Raw genomic sequence first — 19,416 nt, 5'->3', positions numbered from 1 at the left:
ATATTTTTTGAAAACCCACCATCAGTAGCTTGTACTCTGATACGGTATTCTTGTTGAGTTTCGTAATCAAGTTCAGTGTTAACACGGACTATTCCGGTGCCAGGGTCCAAAGTAAACTCTGTTGTGTCACCTGAAATAGACAGATTTCAAACACAAGGATACAATTTCTAACACAATTTTGGAGGAGGCTTTGGGAGATTTGATAAGGTTTGACTAACCACTCCATTCGTCATAACTTCAATGATATAATATTTTCTTTGCAGGTGGGTGAGATTTAATTCAGAAGTACTACAGAATACATGTTTGTTGAAACACAAGGAAATATAATTCTTACCGCTGATAAAAGCGTAAGAGACAGCAGCGTTTTGATCCTCGTCTTGATCGAGACTAGTTAGAGTAGTGACCAGGTCCCCAACTCTAGCATCCTCACCCACATACACCTCCATAACCGGACTACGGAACACTGGCTTACAGTCGTTTACATCCAACACGCTCACCTGTAACGGGGCTCTGTTGAAACACAAGGAAAGTTTTGCACGTAGAAGATAATCATAAAAGTTAACTGTGCGAAACGAAAACTTCTTTAAGTATAACAAACGTGAGAACGTACGAGAGATAAAGGATTTGTCCAGAGGAAAGAATAAATTGAGGTCCTACCTCGACTCTAGTCCCTGAGTATTGGGGGACTGCTCCCTTGTCCGTCGCTACCACGAAAAACAAATAAGAGCTCTTTTTCTCCCGATCTAGCGGACTGCCGGAATAAATGTGTCCTGAAACACAAGGATATATTTTAAGTCTTCAAATCAATGAATCTGAATGTTGGTTGCTGATGTAATAAAATTTACCATTTTCTGATCAACCCATCTCTCTTACCTAACACACTATCGATCCGGAAGCCGTCTCTATCACCACTACCAAAGCTGTAGGTTATTTCCCCGTTTACTCCGGAATCTTGGTCCGTAGCAGTCACAGTCGTTATGTAGCTTCCGGACGGGACGTTTTCTAGCACCTGAATGTTAGGTACGTTCAGTAACAAAAAATCATTTCATTGTCTCTTATTTTAAATTAAATTTTGATTAATCATTAAATTATATATGTATATAATTGTAAAGATTAATCATTTACCGAAGCTTCGTATTTGGTCTGACTGAAAACCGGCACATTGTCGTTAACGTCGTCCAGGGCTACCATAACCTGAACATCATCATTATTGTTAAGCGTGCAAATTGGATATGCGTAAAAATGTCCATATTAAATTATCTGTTGTGTAATGGGTATTGTACAGACTATTTGGAAAGTTTTCAGGTATAGTACGAGTCTATGATTCTCTTCGTCGCTGTGTCTTAGGAGTTTCTCATATGACGAATCATAAACCCCCGACTCCCCATAAACCCCCGACTCCCCACTGCAACAAAGCAAATACCTCTGCGTAGTCCTCGTAAGATGGAAGTTGGGTTGTCCGTACTTTAATTAGGAGGTGGTAAACTGGCGTGTCACCGTCGTAGTCCAACATACAGTATCTATTGGGATCACCTGATCCTGCGATTTATTGGCGTTTAAAATCTGTAGAGTTTTTATTTTAATTTGGCACCTGGGTTCGAACAGAACTTTCTTTGTAAAGCGATTTCAGCAGCGAACTTTTGGTTACAACAAACTGCACTAAAATACTACCTGTGGAGTGTGGACCAGATAACTGAATTTTGGAACTTTATAGTTGATCTTGAGGAATGAGATAAATTGGATTGAAACATCAAAAGAATATTGATCTCAATCGTGTACAAACAAAAAATTTCCTGTGTTTCACCTACCAGAGGTTGGATCAATATCGAAACATCTGGGACTGTTCTGGGCGGGAGTAGAACCCTGGATGATAGAGTATTGAAGAGGAGAGTAGGGGAGTGCTTTTACTTTGATTACTTGTCTGCCGGATCGCCTGAAATTAGGGGATTCTTTAATCATCTAATTAATTAATTAATAGCGCGAGTGAGAAAGTTAATGGTAGGTCAAAAGAAAAGGAAACGTGAAGGAAAAAAAACTATTCCAATCACCCACTTACCCCAGTTCAGCGATCCTAGCACTGTAACTCCTCTGAACAAATCTAGGGGGAGCTGCCCCCGGTATAGTGGTGTTTTGAACAAACACCGTCACTGTGACGTTTGATGCTAGAGGCTGGGTTCCTCTGTCATGCGCTTCTATTACGAAGGAGTAAGCCGCCTGAACAAAGTGAGTTTAGCTTTGTTGAAAGGGAAAACGATCAACATGGATTGAAAGCTAGGTTTGCCACGAGGGACGCTAAAATTGTACACAAACTAAAGCAGAAAAAAACCTTTTCGTGAAGACTGTTGGTGATGGCGATCTCCCCCGAATCATCATCCACATTGAAATTGTTGCTATCACCACCCTCAACAACACTGTAAGATATTTGTCCGAATATCCCCGAGTCTGCATCTACAGCGAGTACTGTTCCTATATCCGAACCTGGTAGGAGATTGTCTTGTTATTCAACAGTCAGATTCTTGGAGACCAGGTTTTATTTTGAACTGTGATTAAAATAAAGATAAAGATTTTGATGCTGTTCTTGTCCCTATTTCTATAATTTACTTCTTCCAACAAACAGAAAAACAAACAAACCAACCTATAGGGGTCCTGTCCAGAACGCTAATTAAATATTCGTCTCGTACAAAAGTTGGGTATTCGTCATTCGCATCCTCAACATTCAGTATTACCTATTAAATGTTTTAGCTCAGCTTTTAGTTTGTTCATTGTTTTAATTTAGCTGAAATTACTGGAGCATAGAGTAAAATATTTGTGAGTTTGGGAGGGTCTGACGTTGTTGACCAACAAATTCCTCCTCCCACATTTCTGCTGTTATGCAGATACTAAACTGGTGTCACCAGCAACATAAGCCTCACAAACCCCCAGTTTCCTCCTTGAGCAACTAACCTCAGTAACAGCTCGCTCGTAACTATCACTCTCAGCTAATACTGAGATACGTATCACTCTGCTCTCCTCGTAGTTTAGTGTTGATACCAGGTTAATAGTGCCGGTTGAGGGGTTTATCTCAAACCTGCTGCTTCCTGAAAGTGAAAATAAGGGTTTTTGGTATCTTGATTTAATTCGTTTACATGGTCTGGTAGTTGGTGGAATCTGAACAAGATAAGAATCTAATCGATTAACCAATTAACTAATTATTTACCGAATGAGTTTCTGATAAGAGAATAAGTAACAGTTCTCGTGTAGTCCTCGCTGTAAGAAGCAGATACAACCATAATGTGAGCTCCACTGGGCATATCTTCAGGATAAGAATCCTCGTATCTGTAAAAACAACATATCATGTTTTTGTGAACTATATCATTGTTTTGATAATAAGGCATAACGTGTTGAAACCTCGTAGATACTCCTATTATAATAGCACAATTCAGCTTTTCGCGGCAATTCTATAGTAAGTTAGAGTCATTTGGTAATAAAGGCTAAAGTCATTGGGTTATGATTAAAAAACTTACGGATTCTGATCGAACTGAAGACGCTGCGAGCTCTGTCTCTTATTTCTGATCTCCGTTGGATAGCTAGATTTTACCGAACAAGGTCCATCACCTTTTAAATCGATAACCAAGCATGGACAATCTTCGTGCCGCTGAAAACAAAAAGGTCACGTGACGAAATTTTTCCGCGCAATGAAACTAAATGCGAGCCATGAAAACTGGACAATAAAATATTCACCGCGCGCTCCGTAAAAATGTGGCAATTTAAAAAATGTACGCCCTTTTCCGAATTTTCTCCGGATTTCACGATTACATCACATCGTGAATCATCACGTCATATGTATCAGATTTTAGACACCACGCAATAGCTACTTCACGGAGACAAAAACGTGAGCCGAATTGAACTAAAAAGATCAAAGGCCCCTCACAAGCTGTGAAGAGTTAGGGTCAAAGAAAATGTTAACTTCTTATTTCCTCGTTGTTTAAGACGTAACCCTTTTATTTTAACCCTAACCTTTATACAAGCGTTTGTTGCTAATTATCGTTCATTACCGAACGTCAGAAGGTAAGCCTTTACCCAGCATCCCAGAATATTTTAGGTAGGGCTGCCGCTAAAGTCTGTCTCGCATTTAAAATTCTTCGTACTTTCTTGTTAGGGATTCAAATGCCTTGACAACAGCGGCCTAATTCACGCGACGAAGCCTCAAAATCTCTTAAAGTTGAGAATATGCCACAGTAGCAACGTGCTTAGTAGCACTTTGAATTTCAAAACGTAAAAACCAACCCATACATGTACAACCTGAAAACTTACCTTCAGAAAATGCGGAGTATTCTTGTAGCCAATCACTTGCAGGCTTTTAGAATCTCTGAAAAAGTAATAAAATCAGATTCCAACACTTGAAAATATCTCACCAACAATTGTGGAAGTTTTAAATATGGGTTCAAAAAGTGAAATTAATTTGATGATCTAAGGAATTGGATAAGATCATATTAATATTATGTCAAAATCTAAGTTTTCATACTTTAATGTTGAACTTGTACGTCATGTGCATATGCCTTTTAAGAGTTGTATTTTGTTTGGTTTATTCTCAATGTTATCACCAAATTTGGTATATCAATCCATTGAGAGAATGTTTCGGTTAAAATCATCATCTTTCTAATTATCAAAGACACCATAAAAATATTTGATCTTCATAGTTCCTATCATAATCAGCCACTAATGATGTAAAATAATCGTAACTGCTAAATCGATGAATATCTGGTTTAAGGTTACATACTAATCCTAGGAGACACAACAGACTATTCATGAATAACCAGACGCAAAGTAAGGTCATTGAATACACTAAGATTAAAAGTTACATTATCTTAATTAATTATGTGCATATCTAAATGATCAATAGAACCGATAACAACTCTAGAGATAATCTCAAAAAGACATTACAAAAAAAAACATTACAAAAACACACAGAGATAAGTGACTCCTACCTTCTTAGGGTATCACTGACACTGATTTGTATACCATTTTCGATCCTCTGCACAGAAACGTCCTCCTGAAATTCATCTTCGTAAACAAATTAATTTCACGCGATTTAATCAAATAAACATTAGATATTTTAATCGAATATTAGGTCTGTGTGTTGAGTTTTCAATCACTAGCGAAGAGTTAAAAATAGTGGGAATTTAAAAATAGCGGCTAAGTTTCAAAAAGAAGTTGTAATTGGACACGATATTCGATAATAGGAATTGTGGACCGAAGGGCGGGTATTTGACATGATATCTTGGGAAAAAGTTTCGAAATCATGACCCAGTCCTGTGCTTCATCGTCATAGTTTGTTTTGTCAAACGATTGGGGCAAAATCAAGCGGCTGATGGGTTCTAGGGCAGGATTTAATGTTATTATTATTATAGAAGTTAATAATCTTAAATGTAATTTGTGCGAAGTGATAACCGCAGTATGATGAACTCTTAATTCAGATTAAAGTCTACTCGGAAAATTGAAAGATACATGTGACATATTCCTAATGCTTCAAGCTCTCTATTTTAACTAAAGAATTTTGATTTGGATTACAGAATCTATATTAAATGATTGGGCGTTCGGATCTAGACTTGAAAACAATGACCTAGGCTAGAAACACTCGTGTTTAACTGGTAAATTATAGTACTACAGTGATAGGACGTAGAAAATTGAAATTTAACTATAGGTAAACTATGTTTCTACGTGAAGTTCTGCGAGATTCGTTGAAAAATCTCGCCTATTGCGTTTGTATCGCGTGAATACAACTAAATTATTCACCGTGTTATGATCCACTATTATAATTTCATTACTGGGGAATAATGAAAATATTGTCTGAAACTTTCTGCTTTTGAAACTACAACCGCGGAGTGAAAGATCATTACCTAATATGGGTATCACGTGGTTACTTTACAAAGACCACAAGCCTGAAGCGTCGCTCATCAATAATAAACATTGAAATTTAATTGTAATTTGATTCAATCTATTTCTCGGTGCAGTAGCCGCTATTTTATCACATACCAGTTTATTAAGTAATGTCTATATTTGGGCAAGTTCACTGTTATTTCGATGGGTAAGGTGGTTAATGACGGACTGTAATTGTTACACTTCCTTATCATTCAGCATCTGTCATACAATGACAAATGTGAACAGCAAAATAACAAATTTCGGGGAAAGTCCTGTGAGATACCGTACTTGTAACGCTAAAAAACTTTGCGGAATCCGCTGCTTCACAACAAGTGTAATATTATAACAGAAATTAGATCAGACTTGATTTTGGCACGGAAAAGACTGTAACTCGGACTCCAAATTTATAAGATACGGGATATTACGTGATGTGAGCCTTGGGGTTTCCTTTTACCCTCAGATTCATTGTTCATTCATTCATGAACAGACAATGAACTCCAGCCCCGTAATCAAATGAAACCTGCTAACGATCTCCAAGTAACCGCGAAGATTTCATCCTGTCTAGATCCTGGCATTATAATCACAGTGTGGATAATTATATGCATATTACGATTCACACCGCATGTATCATTACATCAGGTTAGTCTAGTGACTAGTATGTTTACAATTACTGAGGGGTGTATAATTTTACATCTAGGTATATATTGTAATCTAATTAAAGATTGTACTAAATCCGAACATTACATGATCGTGATCGTTGAAGCTTACCGAGATATTAGCACTCTAAAGTTACACCTTAGGTTTTGAAGTAAGCCGTAAGATTTCAGACAAAACCCCAAATTCGTAACCACCAAATAGTGTGATATCTAACCACTGCTTAGACAAAAGCCTACATTCTGAGTCTGGTATCTAAACACTATCCCGCTGAGCTTTGCAGCACAGAAAGTTACACCAAAGAATGCTGTTCAGACAAGAATTGAATGTTGTTCAGACAATAGGGCCCGTATGTAAATCTTTGTTTGAAATATTTTGTAACCTTGATTACATCATGAATAATGCTACTTGTGAAATGATTGGAACCCCCTACCCTCAACGTTTACATCCTAAACATTTACACCATCATTGTCTGTATTTACAGTACTAAGTACACAAGGTTTATCATAACGTGAAGTATTATATGAGGTTAAACATTACGTAATCTCACTGTTGACAAGCCTAATCACATATTAATTTGAAGCTCCTAGTTCAAGCCAGGATTACCGGTGTTCCGGCCGAATCCACTCCTACAGTCGAGTATTTAATTCAGATTCGGTGTAAATATTGGTTTTTAGTGTAGTGTTTGATAATAGGCTCAGTGGAGATGTGAGCCAGTAGCTACATGGCTTTACATCTAAATAAGCCATAATGGGTTTAACGTGGCACGAATATAATATATATTATATACACCAGGGTTCAGTTAGGAGGTTAGGTATCAAGGATTTGTTTGTAGATGATAGATCAAGAACTCGGTGTCAGTTTTCACCATTTCAATCACCCCAGTCAGTACCCACATAACTAACTTGCTCTCTTGTAATAATAAAGTTGTAATAAGGAGATCAGATCACATGGGTGTTGTCATGTCACCCTGTTTGTACTTCGTACGGTGAATTAGAACGTAAACGGTGTCAGTTTTCATATTATTACAAGGGCCGGAAGAGAGGGGGAAGGTGTCTTGGGAATTGTTATTAAAGATTACCTGATTTGGAGCCAAATTTAAATTCCCCTCGTTCTATGAATTTTTCTAATAAAATATGCTTTCAAAAAGCTATTTTCAGAACAATGATTATCATCGATAATATGCATGCGATTCATCAATTTATACACACAGTGCCTTAAACACGTCATATTATACGACAAAATTCATCTGTGTTCGGCCACAGACATATAGCCCTGATTTTATATGGGTACATGAGCTGCTGCGGTTATGTATTTGGAAATAAAACCCGACAGTGTTATGATGTCCATTGGGATTATAATGACATTCATGACAATACAGTATTGTCTAAGAAAGTGAAATTCTGAGTTTATCGCAGTGTAGCTGTGCTCGTCAACAGATGTTAGCAAACGATATTCCTGGTGTATTATGTGCTGTAAGAACCATCTGCTGAGAGCAATGGTGACTGCCATTATGCATGCTTAACCCAGGTACCCCAGGTTAATACTCAGTCATAATGCTAACATATTTTGTTGTCATAAAATATCAGTAATAACGAACTTGTAATGCCACTTGGTAATCTTACTAGGGCCTTACTATCATCAGTAATTCCGAGGATTACTAATCCTGAGTCACTGCTCAATACTGGAGCTCCGAGCATCTAGTCTTAATGTAAGACTATAAAATATTTGCGATATGCAGGTTTGAAACGTTATATACAAGCTTGGTTTGGCAAATGGAGAACAATAGACTTGTTGTACACACACATTTAATCATCTTTATAACGTATGTGTTACAATATAATTATAATTACTCGTGTAGGTAAGCTGCTTGCTTTAACTGCAAAACGTTCTATAGCGACTTGTTCTTATGTACAGTGTACACAACTACAGAACTGTTGTTTACAGGTCACATTTTACATATTTCACGTGTTTTACATATTTCACGTGTTTTAACCGCCAGGAAAATACTATTTCAGACTCTTCAAGTGGGGAATTGCTTCCTGTTTCTAAACTACCAGACACAGAACGTAAACTTTACTTAACTATTACTGTAACTTTTCTTAACTGTTAAATGTTTTTTAAAGGAGAACTTGGTTATTTTAACTTGGTATTTCAACTTGAACTCTGTTTTAGTTATTAAAACCTTGAACACAAAACTCTAATGTATCATGTCAGTCTAATGTCTCTCATGTCATCTCTCATAAACTAAGCTTGAATTTCGGAAATTTTAGGGGTTTATTAGATCAAGACAGTTCCCCTCCATGAACACCATTTCGCAGCACTACATCACGAGTATCCCACGTGCACACATAGTGTCGCTACCTAGTAAGATGATACAGTAAAACTAACTGTAAGAGATTCAGGCTAGCTATTATTATAGCAGTGACGTAACGAAACAGCGCTACTGCAGCACAAAGCACCCGATACACATGTAATTAAAGGTAGTTTCAAGAACAGTGACGTCACCAGTAACCCTTTCTAGCGGAAACTTGTTGAAGGGTTTAACAAAACATGATCTCAGAGCGTGCGGTGAAGAAAGTGAGCCGCGCAGTAAACCGTGTTAATCTGCTACTAATTAAACTCTCGTGTTATAAATAAATAAATAAATTCTATTATTCATTTACAACATACAGGGTAGCCCAGAAGTAACTGCCCATACGCAACCCTTTAATAACTCACGTAATTCTTCTTAGAATTGCACAGAAATTTCAGAGATTTTAGATATGGGTCAAACTTAGATTTACTATGGTGTTATTGGTGCAGATCTGGTATGTTTAAAAGCTTCAATATGGTAAATAATGGACTGTAAAGTTCTGGAACATGCGGTAATATGCGGTAATGTGCGGTAATGTGTTACTTTCATACTTACTTAGTGAGTGATTTTAGTAAAAGGTTAATGTTGTCCGGAGGGCATTAATGTAATGTGTTTAATACGACGAGCAGGTCTCAAAGTCGAGCCGTATTCATTACTATTTTTACACTATCTTGTGTCTAATTATTAACTGTTGATATTTTGATTAGATGTCATTGTTATTAATGTTATGCATAATTATTAAGAGCCTTACTGTCTCTCAGAAAGTTCTGGAACATAAAAAGCCAGTCTAAACGTCGCAGCTAGAAGATTATGTGTGCACTAGGTTAGGAGAGATCATGTATACATTTCGTGTACATCTTTTGTACATGTGACCAACGTAAATCATGCATGATTGACATTTCATCGTACTCGAATGACATGTGTTATGTTTTAACATTTCTCGCAAGATCCACAGACCACATCTAAATATTCGAAACTCTGCTCGGCTGGTTTTTAACAAGGACCTTCTTGGAATGGGAACAAAATATTTGTTTAAAAAATTCCAAACATTTAATTATAACAAATCAAACCCCAATATACCAACATACCAGGAAATGTTAAATAAACAGATATTTAACTGTTATTCAACGTACCGTTAGGAGCGTTGTTCCGGAGTCTGTAACCACTTTAGTCACGTAGTGAACATTAGGATCAGGTGCTGTTCCTGTTGTTAACACTAGATCTTTATCCAGTGAGTCCAACCTGGAAATATCAGTATAGTAAAAACTATTCAATTCGTGCTAAATTACTGAAAATCAGCATTTAAATTATTCAAAGTTAATCATATTAAATAAATACTGTAACTACTATTACCGGCTCATACTGTCAAAGAAATACCGATGCGTAATTGGAAAGTGATGTGTGGTGAACTAAGAGCATGATAGTGACAAGCAATGACAATTATATAGGTTATTAAAGATCTGTGATTTTAGTACTGGCCCATTTGTTGACATTTAATCTAATAATACTCCTTAGTCCTTAGTTTCAATTTGCTGACTTGGGTTTCTTCCAACAAATGCAAACAGTTTAAATAAATATAAACAACATAGTTTAATATGTAAGTCCGCTTGTTAAAAACAACCAGCGGTTATACATCTTCCATCGTCGATTAGACAAAGGCCACTCAAGTACCTCTACACAATTTTAATAATTTATTAAATCTAATACGGCCATTCACGTCTAAACAGGCCTTACAGCGAATGTAAAGAAATGTTAGATTACTTTTGTGTGATCGATCTTATCAAATCCACAAACACATTAAGTCACGTAACCAAGGTGTGATTTGCACATAACCAAGGTGTGATTTGCACATGAATAATTAATATTTGGGAGGTTACCAAGCCACATTTATAATCATAAGTTGAGCACTGAGTACTGAGAAGTATATAACTATAGTTCTTCACACTGCAATTCAATACAGCGTCACGTGTTATTGTACTAGCGTACTAAAGCTTATTAGTACTAAAGCGTATTAGCGTACTAAAGCTTATTAGCGTACTAAAGCGTATTAGCGTACTAAAGCTTATTAGCGTACTTGAGCGTATTGGCGTACTTGAGCGTACTTGAGTAGGATCGAAGGTGCACGATAATGACATATCATTATTTTTTGTTGGTGTTAGTGGTGTAGTTAAAATGCACAAATTACGCTCAATTATGTTCAATTAGTACTATCTATGATCAAATAATGCTCAATTATGAGTTCTTAAATTTTGTGATTTTTGTAATATCTGTTTCTAATCATGTGACAGTGATTAACCAATCAGCTTTCAGCATCGACCTATCAAATGTCATTAATATCAAAACACACGTGCACCACCTCCCCCACATAACCCACATCAACTGTTATTCATTACTTCTTAACTTCATTGTTTACGTGTAACGACAATGCCAGCTCTCGGATATTCATTATTCATAAAAGAACATAAAAACATTGCATGATCTTGAAGATACAGCTATTTGCAACCCTAGTAAGTCTTGTAACTCTCGTAAAGTAATTGTAAGTCTTGTTATTCGTAAATATGATGAAAGGAAAACTCTCAACCTTTCAATGAAGACTTAAATCTTTTTGACGTTTCAACCCACAAATTTACACTCCAACGCGGTGTTGAAATATATATAATAGAATGAGTTGAGATTGGTAAAGTTTATGTTCATCCTGAAAATTAGAGCTGATTACTCCTAGCTTCTACTGGAGTTGACTGAGTGCTGTGTGTACTAAGCACGAGTGTTCAGCAACCTATTCGAAACTATACACCTAGATCACTGTGAGAAAACACTCCTGATTGGTTTGTTTTAAGCCACGTGATCTACATGAAGGTCACGTGATCACTATGAGGTGATCAGATTGGCTGGTAGCCGGTTTACGGTACTGCAGTTTAACCCCCCTGGGACACGACAAGCAGAGCTACTGATCTGACCCCCAGTGGACTCTGCATTCTCTGCTCTTATTGGTTCGTTTTAGTCACGTGGTACAAATAATGTACGCTGATTGGTTGGTTTGGGTGACGTGGTGGTGGTTCCGTATGCTGATTGGTTATGCCCCACTTGGAGCTAAACGTTTTCTACACAGGTTCATCAATTATTACCAACTTAAACTTAAATCCATAAAGCAGACAGTAATTAGTAATCAGATAAATACATATCAATTAATGATTTATAACACATAATCACAATTTAATGATTTTGACGTGAATGAAAGACCCGTCTAATGCCAATGATGAGAAAGTGGGTTAATTTCGTTCCAAAATGGAATATTAGAAACCTTAATGCCATGTACCATTAGTCTAGTTTATCACTTCAGCTTCTAGGCTTAACCTTACGCTACCTGCTGCACAACACGTAATATTAGACTAAGAATTCGTTAAAATACGCGGGGTTGACGCCAACACTACACAATATGTCAAACTAGCCAATCAGAGTTAAAACATGTTCAAGTTGGGGGAACTGAAGCAAGTTGGGGGAACTGAAGCAAGTTCCAGTTTTCTTCCGCACGTGGGGAGGCCGCGTGTGGAGGCGTTATGTGGGTCAAGATAAATCACAATTCTTCCGGGTTTTTAAGTTAACATCACGTTTATTTAGAATTATGAATATAATGGCTGTTCGTCATTTTATTTTAGTCATGTTCACTAAAATTGTAAATTTTATTCATTTCTATTTCTCCTGTCAAATATTTGGCACAGCCGTGTCAAGGAGCTAAAGTTAACTGTATTCCAAGTTTGTTACATTCAGGTTACGAATCTTTAACCTGTAGTCCGAGACGAAAGGGAAACTCGTTAGCTTTTTGTGTTAAAAGCGATTTCTCGACGGTTATCACCTCTCTAGATGATGCTTAAAACATTTTGACTCTATTGCATTTTTGTACTAAATGCAATACGGGCGTTTTCGGCCACACCCTTTTTCAGGGTTTCGCGGTCACTCGAATTTTTGTATTTCAGCCCAGAAACGTCGTAGAGACTATTCCCATCCCTCCCATACACCAAAATGTGCCTAATAGCCATATTTATGTACAACTTACAAGGAATACAAGGAATACAAATTTCAAATCTTAAGTTATAACAGCAACTGTCAAGACAAATATAATAATATTATAACTCGCCCCTCTCCATAATGATAATACTAATATTCACAAATATAAATAGAATTTGACTATATTAAATCTTTTATTTGATAAACTTTGTTATTATATCGCCAGTTGCATAGGGTACCCTTGCTCGATGAGTGTAGCTTTGTAGGCAACGGTGCTCGAAGAGTAATGTTGAAAAATGTTGTAGATTTACGTTTATGGCGCGGAACGTTGGTTACGTGTTACGTCAAGAATCGACGTTTATTGACTCCAAGAACTTTTTACGGTTGTTGAAACAGTTGGTGATATACCTGGCGACAATAATTCTCGAAAGATGTATCTGGCACTCGTAACTCAGTAGGCCACTTTATAATTATTATTGACTTCGCTGCTTCGACCAATATTTGTCTCTAATCCCTGGATTGAGATCTGTTGGCCGCAATTGAATTTAACTCATAATTTACCATAATAGTAATACCGCAAAAAGAATATGGAATCATTCTGAAGTGATGAACCTGTGTAGAAAACGTTTAGCGCCAAGTGGGGCATAACCAATCAGCATACGGAACCACGTCACCCAAACCAACCAATCAGCCTACATTATTTGTACCACGTGACTAAAACGAACCAATAAGAGCAGAGAATGCAGAGTCCACTGGGGGTCAGATCAGTATCTCCCAGATTGAGATCTGTTGGCTGCAGTTAAACTTAAATTTAGCTAATTTCCTGTAAAACCGCAGTGGTTTGGTTCCCACTTCAGAATGACCCCATATTCTTTTTGCGGTATTACTACATTAGTCAGTGGCCGAATTATTTTAGGTCCGGTATTCTTAGTACATGTCATAGTTTCATGGAATGAATAAATTAAAAGGTGAATTTTTGTCATTATATTTTGGCTAAATTGGTGCCAATGAAAATTTGTTGGAGTTTTCATAAGTCATGCAGTAATGAAGAGTATGATTTGAGCACAACAAATGAAGAGTATGATTTGAGCACAACAAATGAAGAGTATGATTTGAGCACAACAAATGAAGAGTATGATTTGAGCACAACAAATGAAGAGTATGATTTGAGCACAACAAATGAAGAGTATGATTTGAGCACAACAAATGAAGAGTATGATTTGAGCACAACAAATGAAGAGTATGATTTGAGCACAACAAATGAAGAGTATGATTTGAGCACAACAAATGAAGAGTATGATTTGAGCACAACAAATGAAGAGTATGATTTGAGCACAACAAATGAAGAGTATGATTTGAGCACAACAAATGAAGAGTATGATTTGAGCACAACAAATGAAGAGTATGTTTTGAGCACAACAAATGAAGAGTATGATTTGAGCACAACAAATGAAGAGTATGATTTGAGCACAACAAATGAAGAGTATGATTTGAGCACAACAAATGAAGAGTATGATTTGAGCACAACAAATGAAGAGTATGATTTGAGCACAACAAATGAAGAGTATGATTTGAGCACAACAAATGAAGAGTATGATTTGAGCACAACAAATGAAGAGTATGATTTGAGCACAACAAATAGTGTGTAATCAGTGTAGCTTGTGTTGCAAATATCGAGCTCTCTTATCTTTTGTAAATTTGCAATAAGTTCAGTTTGCTGCTACCGTGTAGTTTACCTTTGCGTGTGTACTTGTACATTACTATACAAGTACACTATGGGGGATGACCCAACTTTGACCCGATCCCAGGAGTTGATTAAGGAGTTCAACTATGATCAACAGGAAGATGTGGAAGGCTGTGTTGCTCGCTGGTCCGATAAGTTAGAAAAAGACCTGCATATGGACTACCGTGAAATTGACTACGAAAGTCGTGAAAAGATCAAGACTAAGGATAAACAGACTCTGTCTGGCTGGATTGTGGATGCAGTGGACCTTGTTCGTCGGCAGAATAGTCAGATGTATCTCTTGAAGGAGATCATCGAGTGCTTCAAGACGGAAGCACTAGCAGACAAAGAAAAGGTGATCAGACTGCAGGGCCAGCTGCTGATGCAGAAGGACGAACAACTACAGTTGCTTAAGACGTCTGTTGAGGAGACAGTCCAAACAACGGTGGAGTCAGGGATTCAGAACTATAGTGCAGCTGTTCAACAGAACAGTGCAAGTGGTACGGTCTGCAACAGTAAAATCCTGAAGAAGGTGATGAAGAGTGTGGCTGCAGAGGAGGACAGGAGCAAGAACCTGATCGTGTTTGGGCTGAAAGAAGAGGAGGAAGAACAGCTTCCAGCGCTAGTTACCGCAGTTTTGGAGGAGATCGGGGAGAAACCTCACTTCGAAGCGACTAGAGTCGGTTGGAAGAGGCCAGGTAGTACGGCTATCCGACCAGTCAAGATCACCGTCCCAAGCTCAACAGCGGTTCATCAGATTCTGATGAAAACAGGGAGACTGAGGGAGAAGCACAAAGATGTATGGATATGTCCAGACAGATCCAGCGAAGAACGAGCAACAAGGAAGCATCTGGTCACTGACCTGAAGAAGAAGAGGGCGGAACAGACTCATCTCGACCACTACATCCGGTACGGGAAGGTATGTAGCCGTGATAAGAAGTCATCATGAGTTACACTCTCGGACACTGATCAGTATATATGAAGGAGTGATGATTATTTTAAGAATTTTCAGACGTTATCTGTATTTAAGAGACAACTATATATTTTGAATATTTTATTATTTGATTGTTTCACACTTTTCATATTTCATAATTTTATTACTAGGTGGAGGTGATGTTATTGAGACTTTGGGCGGCCATAAAACTCCTGTTTTGAAAGTTGTCCTCTGTACTTGTTTCACTGACCCACGCTTTATAGCATTTATACATTTCGGCCCATTTTATATGTTTGTTCGACTTGCTGTACATTTGTATATTTGCTATTTTGTAAAAGTTTCAAAAAAAAAAAAAAAAAAAAAAAAAATGAAGAGTATGATTTGAGCACAACAAATGAAGAGTATGATTTGAGCACAACAAATGAAGAGTATGATTTGAGCACAGCACAGTTAGGACATCACAAAACGTTTCAACATTCTCTTCTTAAGTTCTTAGTTGTCAGGAAGTCTTATCGACGCGACTCAAGGTAAAATATGTCTACTGTCTAGTTCCCCGTTTTAACGAGAATATTTCTCAATTCTCACTGTGTGAAACAGGCCCCCCAATAGTAGCTTTCACATTTTCAGGATAAAAAAGAAACGTTTTTAAAGTTTATGTCGCGGTGGTTGGGATGGTAACGGAATATTGTTTTAACATTTCGATCTTGTTGAAGTTTTGCAAACCTGTGCACTGTATTACATTACATTTATGTATTGTATAATATATATATATACTCTGCAGTTCTGATGTCTAGACTTACTGAAATATCTACATTCGTCTGTCTCAGGCTCACATTTTGTTATTTGAAGTGAATAAAAAAGGGACATTTTGAACATGAAGCTTCTAGATTAGGTTTAAACTTTAAAGTAAGAGTACACATTCGGGTGTACTGTAGAGGCACAGAAAGCAACCCAAGATACCACATCCGCAGTTGGGGGCCAGGGTGCCAACCGGAAGCAAACCAACCAATCACAACACAGCGTTTTGACCACGTGACACCAGCCGTCCAATCAGAGCGCTCTATTCCTGTCTGAGCATGTTGGGCTGGAAGAAGACGCCTAGACCAGACAGACAAAAGTTCCGCCACCAGAATACAGTCGGGATTATACACAAGACAGCAGCTGACTGGTCGGTTTGTGTCACGTGACAGGATTGCAGCTCTGTGATTGAACAGTTGTGATGTGTCGTTATCTGACTGGTGGACGGTCACTTCCTTGATTGCGCGGAAGAGTACGCAGCTGTAGTTAGAGCTCTCTGTGAAGCAGCAGATACACCAGCGTTATTACAATGGTACTATATACACAGCTCAGTGTCATTGTGCAGCATAATTAATGTAAATCTTTACTTATAATTACAAACAACATCACCATAACACAGCATGCTTTGTTATACAGAATGATTTTAAAGTAAGGTTAACATTTGCTTCCACCCCTCCTCTACCACAACACCCCTCCCCCACCCTTAGTAGCATGTACCTTTAGTAGTCCTTTCAATTACCCAACTGTAAGCATGTGTATAAGCTGTGCATGTAACGTTCACGAGGATGCACTTCCGATCCACCTCTTCCAAATCACGGAAAAAGCTCTTGTCACGTGTTAAAACGGAGCAATCTCATTGGCTGGTATCTGTCACGTGTTTGAGAAGGTGGGCTCTGATAGGTTGATCTGTGTCAAGAGGCCGGGATATGAACCAATTAGAATTGGTGTGCCAGGTAGCGCTAATGTGAAAAGTGTTGTACGGTGTAGAACGCTACGTAATGGATATCAGCACCTTTTTAACTCAACTAATTGGTGGATACTGGATACTATAGGGTTGGAAGTTTATGTTAAGCAAACTTGAGGGGTTCTGACTGGACAAACGGTAAATGGGGGGGGGGGGGGGGGGTATCACTATTTTCGCCACAAAATTTTCAGAACTAAAGGACCCCCCATATCAGGGTTAATGCCAGTACTCCATTTAACACATGCGCCTGTGACTACTGTTCGTGGACCACTGTGCACGTGCGGCAGAAATTATTGCTCCTATGAATAGAGTGCATGGTGTTAATGGATGATGGGTGTTTTATAACGGTTAGTGTTATATGGAGAGTCGGCGTGTTTGAATGTTGGTTCTTTTCTCAATGTAAACCTTGGGGAGGTTAAATGTGACTATTTGCCTTAATCAAGGGTCAATCGTGATGAAGAGAGAACAAGTGAAATAACTGTTTTTCTTCCCGTAATGTAAATAATTTAAAACGTTAAATCGCAAAATCCTCATATTACGGTATACTGAGTTCTGCTAATGTAATACTGACTATTTAACATTATTACACTGTATTACACTGTAGCTGGACGCTATATTACAACTTGATAAAATGTGGGTTATAATTCTCTGCACTCTAATACCACAGACTAGTCTACACAGATTACACAGACTAGTCTACACAGATTACACAGACTAGTCTACACAGATTACACAGACTAGTCTACACAGATTACACAGACTAGTCAGACTGGTCTACTACTACTACTTCACTAGATCAGGTAAGTTTGTACTGGTATTCATACTCACGCCAAAATATTATAATCCATGTAAATATTATGTTAACCACAAGACTTGATTTTTACATAATTTTTGTGTTTGTACTTGCGGTCAGCTCATCATACTTCAAACTGTCAAGTTTCAACATGTTTAAAAAAGGATTTGGATTATGCTAAAGTTGAAGAAGCGTCTCTTTACCAATGAGACTTTGGGCATCGTCCCAAGATTTGCAGTGCTGCAATTTTAAAGGGCCTATGGCGACTTAAGATCTTTTCATTTGTGAGTGACGAATTGAGAAAAACTACCAAACTCAAATTATTGGACAACGGGTTGTGTGAAAAAAAGTGTAGATTGTCTGCTTTACAATTTACATGAGTTGGTCTCCCAACTGAGTTTGTGGCTTACTCTACAACTGAATCTTAGATTTTAAACTCCATAAAACGAGTCAACCAGTTGAACTCAGCATTATAACACGTGATATACATCATCTAATCAGCGAACAGTATTACGGATTCAAAACATGATGTAATAAGGACGAGTGTCATTGAATTTGTACACCTGATCTAGTGAAATGAATTAGAATTGGGGAAACAGGGCCGAATTTCATGGTTGAATGACGCACCATGTGGTAATGTGGTATTATCACGTGGTCTTTCACTTTGTCACGTGATGCGTTTAATTTAGTTATGTTATAATTGGATAAACTACACAAGAAACATGACTCACCCGAATTCAAGGATTGATGTTCAATGAGGAGAATTTTGAAGTACAGTTTTAGGCCAACAAATTTGATAAGCAACTTATAATTCTTTCATGGAAAGGTTTAAAGCCGTTTAAAGTTTTAAAACATACCATTTACATAACACGGTATATATGGCAAAACGTTTTATTTTGCACAAAAACCCATTCTATTCCAGTTTATTAGATTAAACAGTTGCAAACTACACATTATGTTAAACCCCCGCCAACAGATCCCATTCAAGCGCGGTAACCTGATCCCAAACATAGGTCCGTATACCCTGAACCTGCAGAGTTACAACACATGAGGGTTATTTTGGCTGCAAATATGCGGTCACTAGTAATTGTGGGGGAGCATTGTGTGGTAAGATCCAGAAATATCGTGCCCTTCAATAACGTTAACCAGTGTTATAAGACATACTGGTATTTTGAATGGTGGACTATGAAGGGTGAAGGTTTAAGAGATCGCGATCGGTCAAATATTTTGCGCACAAAACACGAAGTATGATGATATGAAGGTGTTTAAATTAAGGTAGACGCCATAT

At 37.7% G+C, this 19,416-nt stretch overlaps 3 protein-coding genes across 3 annotated transcripts in view; 2 read left to right on the top strand and 1 right to left on the bottom strand.

Moving 5' to 3' along the window:
* Positions 1-19,416, top strand: part of LOC134814234 (zinc transporter ZIP11-like) — a 94,160-nt gene that overhangs the window by 39,540 nt on the left and 35,204 nt on the right. The gene's annotated exons all lie outside the window — the stretch shown is intronic.
* The window catches only part of LOC134814235 (DNA-directed RNA polymerase II subunit RPB9-like), a 94,997-nt gene that overhangs the window by 43,805 nt on the left and 31,776 nt on the right, over positions 1-19,416 (top strand). The gene's annotated exons all lie outside the window — the stretch shown is intronic.
* Positions 1-19,416, bottom strand: part of LOC134813817 (cadherin EGF LAG seven-pass G-type receptor 2-like) — a 43,287-nt gene that overhangs the window by 19,917 nt on the left and 3,954 nt on the right. The window contains exons 5-20 of the mRNA XM_063821697.1: positions 10,045-10,153; positions 4,968-5,032; positions 4,294-4,348; positions 3,504-3,634; positions 3,197-3,315; positions 2,944-3,077; positions 2,636-2,726; positions 2,327-2,478; positions 2,057-2,214; positions 1,809-1,933; positions 1,424-1,539; positions 1,126-1,194; positions 874-1,009; positions 658-770; positions 335-497; positions 20-130 (exon numbers count right to left, since the gene is read on the bottom strand). Of these exons, the coding sequence (XP_063677767.1) occupies positions 20-130; positions 335-497; positions 658-770; positions 874-1,009; positions 1,126-1,194; positions 1,424-1,539; positions 1,809-1,933; positions 2,057-2,214; positions 2,327-2,478; positions 2,636-2,726; positions 2,944-3,077; positions 3,197-3,315; positions 3,504-3,634; positions 4,294-4,348; positions 4,968-5,032; positions 10,045-10,153 (1,847 nt within the window). The remainder of the gene's footprint in view (positions 1-19; positions 131-334; positions 498-657; positions 771-873; positions 1,010-1,125; positions 1,195-1,423; positions 1,540-1,808; positions 1,934-2,056; positions 2,215-2,326; positions 2,479-2,635; positions 2,727-2,943; positions 3,078-3,196; positions 3,316-3,503; positions 3,635-4,293; positions 4,349-4,967; positions 5,033-10,044; positions 10,154-19,416) is intronic.

Source organism: Bolinopsis microptera, chromosome 4 (genome assembly GCF_026151205.1).
Source record: "Bolinopsis microptera isolate Bmic1 chromosome 4, MBARI_Bmic_1.0, whole genome shotgun sequence".
NCBI classification, from domain to species: domain Eukaryota; kingdom Metazoa; phylum Ctenophora; class Tentaculata; order Lobata; family Bolinopsidae; genus Bolinopsis; species Bolinopsis microptera.
This window is presented reverse-complemented; position numbering and strand designations above follow the sequence as displayed.